The sequence below is a fragment of the Heptranchias perlo genome, chromosome 4 (assembly GCF_035084215.1).
Source record: "Heptranchias perlo isolate sHepPer1 chromosome 4, sHepPer1.hap1, whole genome shotgun sequence".
Taxonomy (NCBI): Eukaryota; Metazoa; Chordata; class Chondrichthyes; order Hexanchiformes; family Hexanchidae; genus Heptranchias; species Heptranchias perlo.
The window spans coordinates 118,783,550-118,795,945 of record NC_090328.1 but is presented as its reverse complement, the minus strand read 5'-3'; the positions used below and the strand labels follow the sequence as shown (position 1 = coordinate 118,795,945).

Below are 12,396 nucleotides of genomic sequence, written 5' to 3'. Positions count from 1 at the left end.
GGGTGTTGGAGGTGATGGAAGACTGGACCAGGGTGTCGCGGAGGGAGCGGTCCCTTCAGAACGCTGAAAGGGGAGGGGAAGATGTGTTCGGTGGTGGCATCGCACTGAAGGTGGTGGAAATGGCGGAGAATGATAGGTTGAATATGGAAGCTGGTGGGGTGGAAGGTGAGGTCAAGGGGGACCCTATCATGGATCGGGGGGGAGGGCAGAAGTGGGTGAAATAGGACGGACATGGTCGAGGGCCTTGTCAACTACAGTGGAGGGGAATCCTCAGTTGAGGAAAAAGAAAGACATATCTGAAGCACTGGTGTGGAAGGTGGTATCATCAGAACAGATGCGATGGAGACGGAGAAACTGGGAGAAGGGAATAGAATCCTTACAGGAAGCGGGGTGGGAGGAAGTGTAATCAAGCTAGCTGTGGGAGTCGGTGAGGTTATAATAGATATTAGTTGTTACTTAGAGACAATTGTCAGGACATCTGAGAATCACCTACTGAAGGAGCAGCCAACAATGATTCTGACCCAACTCTTCATCTTCATCTTCAGACAGATCAGAGCACAATAGGAATCTGAGGCTAAATCAGTCACCAAGTGAAATCCCTGGAGTAAAATTGAATTGAAACGCCTCGTCCTCCTCCCGGCCAGCAGGGGGCGAAGCGCCTCGTCCTCCTCCCGGCCAGCAGGGGGCGAAATGACTCGTCCTCCTCCCGGCCAGCAGGGAGCGAAATGACTCGTCCTCCTCCCGGCCAGCAGGGGGCGAAATGACTCGTCCTCCTCCCGGCCAGCAGGGGGCGAAATGACTCGTCCTCCTCCCGGCCAGCAGGGGGCGAAATGACTCGTCCTCCTCCCCACCAGCAGGGGGCGAAATGACTCGTCCTCCTCCCCGCCAGCAGGGGGCGAAATGACTCGTCCTCCTCCCCGCCAGCAGGGGGCGAAATGACTCGTCCTCCTCCCCGCCAGCAGGGGGCGAAATGACTCGTCCTCCTCCCCGCCAGCAGGGGGCGAAATGACTCGTCCTCCTCCCCGCCAGCAGGGGGCGAAATGACTCGTCCTCCTCCCCGCCAGCAGGGGGCACCACCCAGCCTGAGCGAGAGGCGCTGTGACGACATCACAGTGCGCCGTGTTGTGACCCGGGCAGGCGGTGTCCGAGTGACCGGGGCCTATTTGCCGCTCTGTTGCTTTAGAGCCGAGCGCGGGGTTGCTGAGAGAGATCGCGGAGATGCCGCTGGGTTACACGCCGGAGGAGAAGGCGCGGTTCGAGCAGCTGGTGAACCTGCGCCGCCGGTGGCTGAAGGACCAGGAGCTGAGCCCGCGCGAACCCGTCCTCCCACACGACAGCAAAGGGCCTGTGAGCAGGTTCTGGGAGGGGTTCCTGCAGCCGCGGAGTCTCTGGCGGGTTTACGTGAGTCTCCGATTCACACCGTTATTTGTAGGGCGGTGGAGGTGGGGCATCTCACCGAGTGACATTCAGCTGTCACTCAGCAGTGATTGACAGGCACTCACTGTGTCGTCATACGGACTGTGACCTCATATTGATTGATTGTGACCTCGTACAGATTGTGACCTCATTGATTGATTGTGACCTCATATTGATTGATTGTGACCTCATATTGATTGATTGTGACCTTGTACAGATTGTGACCTCATTGATTGATTGTGACCTCACATTGGTTGATTGTGACCTCGTACGGATTGTACCTCTTACTGTTTGATTGTGACCTCGTGCGGACTGTGACCTCATATTGATTGATTGTGACCTCGTATGGATTGTGACGCTGCTTCGTGTGTGGTTGGGTTAAGTCTCACTGAGCCGTGTACCGTTGTTCCTGTCCTTGGCCCAGGAGGGTGACCCAAGTGTGCAAAATGGGTTTGCAATTGATCGATCATCAAACATCACTCCTAACATTCTCTGACGATTTGACCAGTCAATCATTTCTCACTCTTGATGTATTAAAAAGTTACCTATTTTAAATGCAGTCAAGCTTTATGTTAGGGAGGCATCCAAACTACAGCCTGTGACCTTGGCAATTCAGCCAAGGATGTCCAGCAATTCAGTTCTATTTGCACTTATATTTTGTACTCTCCAATTTGTCCTGTTTGAATTTTGGGGACCTGCAGTTTTCCGAACAGCTGTTCTTAGTACTGCATCTTCAACAGTGGATAAACCCTAAATCAGAACAAGATCTGTGAGAATCAGCAACTTGAAATATATTCATATTAATGGAAACATTCATTTAAACTTTATCTTCTAGAGTTGTGCCCTTTAGTTTATATTGCCTTTTCTCGATCTTTCTACTGGAATGTATCACATTCCATTTTTCTGTGTTAAATTTCATCTGCCACGTGTCTGCCCATTCCACCAGCCTGTCTATATCCTCTTGAAGTCCATTACTATCCTCCTCACTGTTTACTACACGCCCAAGTTTTGTGTCATCTGCAGATTTTGAAATTGTGCCCTGTACACCCAAGTCCAAGTCATTAATATATATCAAGAAAAGCAGTGGTCCCAGCACCAACCCCTGGGGAACACCACTGTACACCTCCCTCCAATCCAAAAAACAACCGTTCACCCACTACTCTCTGCATCCTGTTACTTAGCAAATTTTGTATCCATACTGCTACTGCCCCCTTTATTTTATGGGCTTCAGTCTTGATGACGAGCCTATTATGCGGCACTTTATCAATGTACTATTGTTTAACATTCCCAAGTCCGCAGTATTCTGAGCCTAGGATGAGCAGGTATTGTGCTCCCTGCTCACTGCTCCTGACTGCTTGTGATTTTTCCCCCTTCCCAAATTTTTTCCCTTCCATGCTTTCTTGAAGATATCGATTGCCTTACTGAGGTACGGTTCTTTGAATAGTGGTCACCGTCCGGTACCTCACTCAAGTGGCCTCCATTCACGTGTGGACAGTCAGTATCAAGATAAATGAGCCCTATGAATAGGATTAATGGCTGGATTACCAGGACAAAACACAAGTAATTGGCCAGTATTTACGTAGGAGTTTGTCGAAGTATGTACACTCCATTCCTTGTGCATACCCCATCACCATCACTCACCCACAATAATTTAGCAATGTGAGGTTAAATTAATAAGATTGTTTTAAGCAAGAAAAAACTGAATGCATGCACTCTGTCTCATCGACAGTTTTGATTGTGAAATTGAACAAAAACTATAAGTTATTTCTAAACATATATTTTGAGTGTTCTAATCTAGGTTCGCTGAGTGGCATCTTTCTAAACCGTTTTGAATGATATCTTTTTTAATTCTTCAATTCCTATCAAGCCTTTGACGTAAATGTTTTCATTTGGTGGCTGACCTTTTTATATTTCAGACCTATAAGACATGTAATGCAGGCTGGTGGACTCTCACCCGGCTACTAATTCCTGCGTGGATTGTCCATTACTACGTAAAATACCATGTTGCGGTGAGTAATGATACAAAGACTTACAGTATAGACTTATTAATTATTGGCAAATCTAGGTGAAGAGCTAAAGGAAGAATTTATGGGACCTCAAGACGTCCCAAAGTGCTTTACAGCCAATTTTTTAAAAATTTGTTCATGGGATGTGGGCGTCGCTGGCGAGGCCGGCATTTATTGCCCATCCCTAATTGCCCTTGAGAAGGTGGTGGTGAGCCGCCTTCTTGAACCGCTGCAGTCCGTGTGGTGACGGTTCTCCCACAGTGCTGTTAGGAAGGGAGTTCCAGGATTTTGACCCAGCGACAATGAAGGAACAGCAATATATTTCCAAGTCGGGATGGTGTGTGACTTGGAGGGGAACGTGCAGGTGGTGTTGTTCCCATGTGCCTGCTGCTCTTGTCCTTCCAGGTGGTAGAGGTCACGGGTTTGGGAGGTGCTGTCGAAGAAGCCTTGGCGAGTTGCTGCAGTGCATCCTGTGGATGGTGCACACTGCAGCCACAGTGCACCGGTGGTGAAGGGAGTGAATGTTTAGGGTGGTGGATGGGGTGCCAATCAAGCGGGCTGCTTTATCTTGGATGGTGTCGAGCTTCTTGAGTGTTGTTGGAGCTGCACTCATCCAAGCAAGTGGAGAGTATTCCATCACACTCCTGACTTGTGCCTTGTAGATGGTGGAAAGGCTTTGGGGAGTCAGGAGGTGAGTCACTCGCCGCAGAATACCCAGCCTCTGACCTGCTCTCGTAGCCACAGTATTTATATGGCTGGTCCAGTTAAGTTTCTGGTCAATGGTGACTCCCAGGATGTTGATGGTGGGGGATTCGGCGATGGTAATGCCGTTGAATGTCAAGTGGAGGTGGTTAGACTCTCTCTTGTTGGAGATGGTCATTGCCTGGCACTTATCTGGCGCGAATGTTACTTGCCACTTATGAGCCCAAGCCTGGATGTTGTCCAGGTCTTGCTGCATGCAGGCTCGGACTGCTTCATTATTTGAAGTGTAGTCACTGTTGTAATGTAGGAAACGCGGCAGCCAATTTGCACATAGCAAGGTCCTGCAAATTAGATAATGACCAGATAATCTTTTTTTTAGTGATGTTGGTTGAGGGATAAATATTGGCCAAGACACCAGGGAGAACTTCCCTGATCTTTGAAATAACGCCATGGGGTCTCTTACATGCACCTGAGTGAGCAGACGGAGTCTCAGATTAACGTCTCATCCAAAGGACGGCACCTCCAACAATGCAGCGCTCCCTCTACCAAATTGGGAGTGTCAGCCTAGATTTTGTGCTCAAGTCGCTGGAGTGGGACTGGAACTGACAACCTTCTGACTCAGAGGCGAAAGTGCTACCCACTGAGCCACGGCTGACACCAAAGCGAAGGACACCAAGATAAAAAAAAAATTAGGAAAATTAAGAAATGGCAACTAGGTGAACCCAGCTTGGATTTCAAAAGCCCAATTGTTGTAGGAGGAAAGAAATACCAACGGGAGTAAGAAATTGCACAGTTTTAATAGTGAGAGTACGAGGCAGTGTGACGAGTTTTCATCTCAGAACACCAGGAAAATTCCTTGCTCTTCGAATTCAGTCATGGGATCTTTAACTTTTCACCTGAACCACTGGACCAGACAATGCCGAACTCCCTCAGTGTTGTCCTGGAGGGTCAGCCTGCATTGTCTCCTCAAACCCTGGGGGATTTGATATCGGGAGACTGTGAGGTTAGGAATGTCAATTGATGGAGGCAATAAAGGCATCTGTTGGGCTCGCAAGAAATGTGAATACGAACATACGAAATTGACAGGCAGGAAAAGACCAGCTGGTCCATCAAGCGTGATCCACATCATGATAGCTGGACCATCATGACTAAACATGTCTTCCCTGCCCCCACCTCTCACCCATCCCCACAGCCATGTGACCTCCTGGGGAGGTGCCAAAAAACAAACCAGGGCCAAAAAGGGGAAAAAATACTTTGGAAAATTCCTCTCCGACCCCCCCCCCCCCCCCCCCCCCAAAGGCGATCGAAACCAGTCCAGGAGACCGTGTCTTTGAAGAACCGAAAGAAGCAAGGTTTTTGTTGCAATGAACGTGGTGTGCAGCGAGGGTGTGAGTGTAGAATGGAATCATCAGCAAAGGAATGGATGAAGTCAATCGAGGCAAGATCATTGATACGAGAGAACAGAGAGAGAGAGAGAGAGAAAACAGAGCCCTGGAAAACTTCCGAGCTGATGGAGAAAGTGGACGACCCATCAGCTCACCTGCTGCAGCATAGATGCAGGAATTTGAGAGGAAACTAGAAGCTAGTTACAAGCACAACTTAGGTAGAAGAACTATAATGGCAACTAATTTAGAAGCACACAGTGTCAAACCATATCTGACAAACAAATCTCCAAAGCGTTCGAGAGCATTTTAAAAGTTGCTCAACAAGATCACCAGTGGAATCATACTGGTAACCACAACTTTCAAGGCAAGGGATAATTTGACAGTTAATGGCAGCTTCCATAACTTTAAGAAGTACTGACCGGGGGTGCATTAGGGTGGTAGTAGTTAGGGTCGCGAAATCATTTTTCTTGGGGATTGGATGAACACAAGTAAATTTCCAATGAGATGGAAAGGTGGTCAGGGAGTAGAACAGGTAAATTTGGAGGCACACATCTTGAGGACAAATGGGATACGTATCAGAATCACAGTCTGTATTTAATTGTTTTCAAATCCCTCCATGGCATCGCCCCTCCTTATCTCTGCAACCTGTAACCAGCCCAATAGCCCTCCATGATCTCTGCGCTCCTCCAATTCTTGCCTCTTGCGCATCCCCAGTTTTCATTGCTCCACCATTGGCGGCCGTGCCTTCAGCTGCCTCGGCCCTAAGCTCTGGAATTCCGTCCCTAAACCTCTCCACCTCTCTCTCCTCCTTTAAGATGCTCCTTAAAATCTACCTCTTTGACTAAGCTTTTGGTCACCTGTCCTAATATCTCCTTATGTGGCTCGGTGTCAAATTTTGTTTGATAATCGCTCCTGTGAAGCGCCTTGGGACGTTTTACTATGTTAAAGGCGCGATATAAATGCAAGTTGTTAATTGTATTCAGTATTTGCATGTAGTTAGGGGCCTCACAGATAACAAATGTATTTCTGGAAGAACTTTTCCAATTCTTAAATCTGTGATTTCTGTTCCACAGACTAAACCATATGGCATTGTGACAGTGAAGCCGAGGATTTTCCCGGTAAGTTGCATTATTAACTGATGAATTAGTTAAACCAATGTATTTAAAGTCTACAGCTTTTCTGGGGTCACATTAATTAAATGTTATCAAAAGCAAAATACTGTGGATGCTGGAAATCTGAAATAAAAGCAGAAAATGCTGGAAATACTCAGCAGGTCAGGCAGCATCTGCGGATAGAGAGAGAAACAGAGTTAACGTTTCAGGTCAATGACCCTTCATCAGAATTAATTAAACTTTAGATGCGCTGTATGTGTTAGTGTAAAATATATATCTTCAATGTAATAAGATGGCGAGATTAAAAATAGTAAAACTGAGAATGATGGAAATCTGAAATGAAATGGAAACAGGAAATGCTGAAACCTGTGGAATCGAACCACAACACAAGTCAGTTCTCACACTGGGCTTTTTTCTCTCAAACAAAAACACAATTGTATGACCTTTTTAGGACTTCCTGCACCACTGCCCGATCGAGAAAGTGAACTTCCTGCTAGGACCTTGTCAATATAGCTGTTTAACTGGCACACAGGAGTAGCCTGTGATGCTTTTGTGATTCAACATTTTATTAGTACTGTTTATTAATATTTGAAACTGCAGTTAAATCATACAGCAGCGGAGAGTCCATTTGGCCCATCATGCCTATGCCTGCTCTTTGAAAGAGCTGTCCAATGAGTCCCACTCCCCCTGCTCTTTCCCTGTAACCTTGCACATTTTTTCCCCTTCAAGTATTTATCCTGTTCCCTTTTGAAAGTTACTATTGAATCTGCTTCCACCACCCTTTCAGGCAGTGCATTCCAGATCATAACAACTCGCTGCATTAAAAAAAATGTTTCCTCATCTCCACTCTGGTTCTTTTGCCAATTACCTTAACTCTTGTGTCCTCGTTTACCGACCCTCCAGTGGAAACCATTTCTCCCTATTTACGCTATCAAAACCCCACATAATTTTGAACACCTCTATTAAATCTCCCCATAACCTTCTCTGCTCTAAGGAGAACAACCCCAGCTTCTCTAGTCTCTCCACTGGAGAGTAATGAATAGCTGGTATTTTTTTATTTATTCTTGGGATGTGGGCGTCGCTGGCAAGGCCGGCATTTATTGCCCATCCCCTAGTTGCCCCTTGAGAAGGTGGGGGTGAGCCGCCTTTTTGAACCGCTGCAGTCAGTGTGGTGAAGGTGCTCCCTCAGTGCTGTTAGGTAGGGGGTTCCAGGATTTTTGAACCAGCGACGATGAAGGAACGGCTGACATATGTCCCAAGTCAGGATGGTATATCACACACCATGCTGACTTGGGACCTATATCGCTGTTCCTTCATAGAGTGTTCAGCTGAAGACTGCTGCCTCCATTCTTTTAAATTTTGTTTTCGTCTCTGAAGGATGCCATTGTGATATTGATGACCAGTGCTCTCTATGCATTTGATGGACGATGATGCCTACACTTTACGGTTAATTTTTGTAGTGTCATTGTTAAGTTTATATTATTGCAAGTTTATAAAAACTTGTAGACCTTCTGTGGTGTTGCTCAAGGTGATTGAGAAGGTTTTTTCTTTTATAATGTGGCCCTTCTAAGCCCTGACAGCAATCATTCCTTCCCCAAGAAATGTACTCTCCTGCAACAGGATTTATTCCTCTATTCCCCACCCCACCCCACCCCACATGTTCTGTCTCATCGCTGCCCGCAAAAGAGTAATGCAACTAACGACTTGCAGCACTATATATGTCAGCCTTACATGAACTGAACTTATTGTTGCTTCTGTTAACGATGACCGAGGGCACCAGCTTTTGGTTTTCACAGGCTAAAGCAGACTGAATCGCAGAAAACAGTTCCCACTAACCCACTCGGGGAGAAAATCTCATGCCGTAAAACCATATTTTGACGTATTGAGTCACCGCGAACCTAGTGGCCCTGGTGATCTCTCAAATATTTGAACTGCCTCAGTTTTACTCACTTCCCACTAACACCTTGACGCATCGCAAAAGGGCTGTTGGGACTGCAGTTGGATAATGGTGCCGTGAGCGCGCTCAAGAGCTGCACTCGGGCTCCTCCTCGACCAAGGAGAAATCTGCCGTGCCGACCGCGGGCATGGTCTTAGCACCTGGAGGAGGCTTCACCAGGCAATTTGTGATCTATCCAGTGGTAAGCATCCTGCCCCTCTTCCGATAACATGCCCACTACCTGAGACGCTCTCTCCACGCTGATCTGTTAAGTTATTGGTGCCGTGTTGCTCTCTTAACAGTTTCATCATCCTGCTGTCAGGCTGCTGTCCTCCTCTGTCATTTTGGCATCCATCTCTTTGGGCGGAGAGAGTCAAGTATAATGAATCCCAATTTCCTCATCCAATGTTTTCCACACCAAAGTTGGCTCAGATTAAGGCACAACAAAACAACATTTTTTTTAAAATTGGTCAAAATGTTGCAGTGTTAATGTGCAAAATGTTAATCCATTTCAACAACAAAGCTATTATATAGGCACCAACATATGGCAGATGCAGTCAAGATTTAACTTTAATGCACACAATGGCTTTGGGATCTGCATTTTCTTGCTGCAAGAGGGAATTGTGAAAAGCATTGTAGCACCTGAGCGGCCAGCTGGAACTACTGCAGGTGTACTTTGTAGTCGTACCTTAATCGATCAATATGAAACGTACCTTTTAAACTGTTTCAAAACAAACACAAATGAAAAGACAATGGATGACCAAGAAGTGGAAACGTTGGCTAGGAAAGTGCTGACTGGTGTTTGTGCTGGTGTTTGTATATGAAGAAAGAAGCTTGATTTGTTCCGCGTGCATTGAGAGTTCCAGCTGCTTGGCAAGTCCCAGGAACTGTCTCATTGTTTGGGGGGGGGTGCGGCGTGAGTTTGGAGGCCTCTGAACATAAGGGATCCATGGCTGAGCAGAAATCATGAAGTATGTGGGGGAGTTTCATGCCCAGAATGTTCAGTGGGTGCTCACTACCACATGGAGTAGTTGAGGCATTTAGGGGGAAGCTAGACAAGTACATGAGGGAGAAAGGAATAGAAGTTTATCCTAATAGGGTTGGATGAAGTAGGGTGAGAGGAGGCTCGTGTGAAGCATAAACACTGGCATAGCTGGGCCGAATGGCCTGTTTCTGTGCTGTAAATTCTATGTAATATAGCACCTTATCATGTCATCAAAATGTCTCAAAGACCTTTACACAATAAATTACTTTTGGAGTACACTGACTTATGTAGGCAAACAAGAAAGAGATAATCTGTTTTTTGGGTGGTATTTGTTAAGAGAAGTGTGTTGGTCATAACACCAGGCTCTTTAGGACATTGATCCAACATCTTGAACACTCAGTCACATTAATGGTAGCCCTCAGACTGTTGGCAGAGCCTGGAAAACACACTGCTTCCAACATCAGTGTGTGAACTGAAAACAAAATAATAAAATGGCATGTAATAAAGCTACTCAAACCCCAAGAATGGTTTGTGAAAGGGAGGGTTTGTTTAAGTGGGAGGAATTTCCTTGGGCGTTCCCCAAACTCCTGCCATAACTTTAGCAGAAGACTGGCGGGAGATTGGGAGAATCCCCATGGAAATTACTGCCGGTGATCTCTGTACATTTTTGTGCTTTTTTTGACAATCCGGTACATTTTATTTTAGGGATACATAATGGTGTGGATGAGGAACTGTTACAGCAACTGTGTTGGAGAATTTTTTTCATGGGATTGTTAACTGCGTAGATTTTTTTTTGGTGCAATGAGATTGAGAGAAAATTAAAACTGGGGAGGAAGATTTTTGATTGCTTAGTAACAAAAATAGAAAATAACCAATTAGAACAAAAACTCTTAAGACTTAAAACACTTAACAATGAGAAAGAAGAAAATTGGCTCGGCAATTAGGACAGAAACTCGAAATGTTATTATAAAGAATAATATGCTCTGGGCTTTTAAATCGCTTGATAACCCGTTGATCACACGGTCAGCTAATCACACAGCTGATGTCTATCCTTTGGTCTGTTCCTTCAGGGTGACACAGTTTTGGAGACGGGAGAAGTTGTTCCACCACTGAATGGGGATGAGCCTTAGGAGCACCACTGATCAGAGGACAAAGGCACATATGGATGTCTAGTGTAAATGGCTGTGCAATTAACTTCAGAGGAAAGACACAGATACAGTTGCTCTTTTGAAAGACTTATTTATCATTAAATGCTGATTTACCAGGATGCAGAAGGTTGCTTTTCATTTATACACAATTTATAAATTCTGCTGCCTGTATCCTAACTCGCACCAAGACCCGTTCACCCATCACCCCTGTGCTTGTCGGCCTACATTGGCTCCCAGTCCGGTAATGCCTCAATTTTAAAATTCTCATCCTTGTTTTCAAATCCCTCCACGGCCCTGCCCCTCCTCATCTCTGTAATCTCCTCCAGCCCTACAACCCTCGGAGATCTCTGAGCTCCTCCAATTCTGGCCTCTTCCGCATCCCCGATTTTGTTTGCTCCACCATTGGTGGCCGTGCCTTCAGCTGCCTAGGCCCCAAGCTCTAGAATTCCCTCCCTAAATCTCTCCGTCTCTCTACCTCTCTCTCCTTTAAGACATTCCTTAAAACCTACCTTTTTGACCAAGCTTTTGGTCACCTGTCCTAATATCTCCTTATGGGGCTTGGTGTCAAATTTTGTTTGGTAATGCTCCTGTGAAGTGCTTTGGGACATTTTACTACGTTAAAGGTGCTATATAAATGTTGATGAATTACCAGCAATGTTGTCAATACCAAATATCCTAAGTGATTGACTTGCTATGGTTACAAGCTTAGATGTCATCTCGGGTACAGCAGTGCTGAGGTCTTGTCTTTAAAGGTGCGCCTGTACTGCTCAATATCTAACATGGCAGTGTAACCCAGGGGTGTAACAATAGTTTTCGTTTGTAATCTGATTTTTGTGTCTTAAAACACAATCTCCTTGAAAACAGACCGAGAAAACACTTGGTAAGATGAAGCCAGATGTAAATCATTTGCTGCTTTATTTCACAGTAAATGAACATGCAGAGCAACAGATTATCGAGACCACACAGATAGACGGGGTACAGCGCAGATATACTAGGGCTTAAAGGGTTAAATTATGAGGATGGGTTTCTCAGGTAGTGAGGAAAACACAAGGCGGTAACCTATTTGACCTTGTCCTCACCAGTCTACTTGTCACAAATATGTCTGTCATTGATAGGAGTAACCACCATACAGCCCTTGTGAAAACAAAGTTTCGTCTCCTAAGTGAGGACATCTTGCATTGTGTAGTTCTTTTTCTATTCATTCACAGGATATGGGCGTCACTGGCAAGGCCAGCATTTATTGCCCTTGAGAAGGTGGTGGTGAGCTGCCTTTTTGAACTGCTGCAGTCCGTGTGGTGACGGTGCTGTTAGGTAGGGAGTTCCAGGATTTTGACCCAGCGACGATGAAGGAACGTCGATATATTTCCAAGTCAGGATGGTGTGTGACTTAGAATCATAGAAGTTTACAACATGGAAACAGGCCCTTCGGCCCAACGTGTCCATGTCGCCCAGTTTATACCACTAAGCTAGTCCCAGTTGCCTGCATTTGGCCCATATCCCTCTGAACCCATACTTGGAGGAGAACGTGCAGGTGGTGGTGTTGCTATGCGCCTGCTGCCCTTGTCCTAGGTGGTAGAGGTCACGGGTTTGGGAGCTGCTGTCAAAGAAGCCTAGGTGAGTTGCTGCAGTGCAACTTGTAGATGGTACACACTGCAGCCACGGTGCACCGGTGGTGGAGGGAGTGAATGTTTAAGGTGGTGGATGGG

The 12,396-nt window shown here is 46.0% G+C and overlaps 1 protein-coding gene across 1 annotated transcript; it reads left to right on the top strand.

Annotated features, from left to right (window-relative positions):
* Positions 1 to 1,101: 1,101 nt before the first annotated feature.
* Positions 1,102 to 10,809, top strand: ndufb6 (NADH:ubiquinone oxidoreductase subunit B). The gene is made up of 4 exons (XM_067983564.1): positions 1,102 to 1,401; positions 3,333 to 3,425; positions 6,583 to 6,627; positions 10,613 to 10,809. The coding sequence occupies exons 1-4, from the start codon at positions 1,219 to 1,221 to the stop codon at positions 10,670 to 10,672; spliced, it is 381 nt and encodes a 126-aa protein (XP_067839665.1). The 5' UTR covers positions 1,102 to 1,218; the 3' UTR covers positions 10,673 to 10,809.
* The last annotated feature ends 1,587 nt before the right edge of the window (positions 10,810 to 12,396 follow it).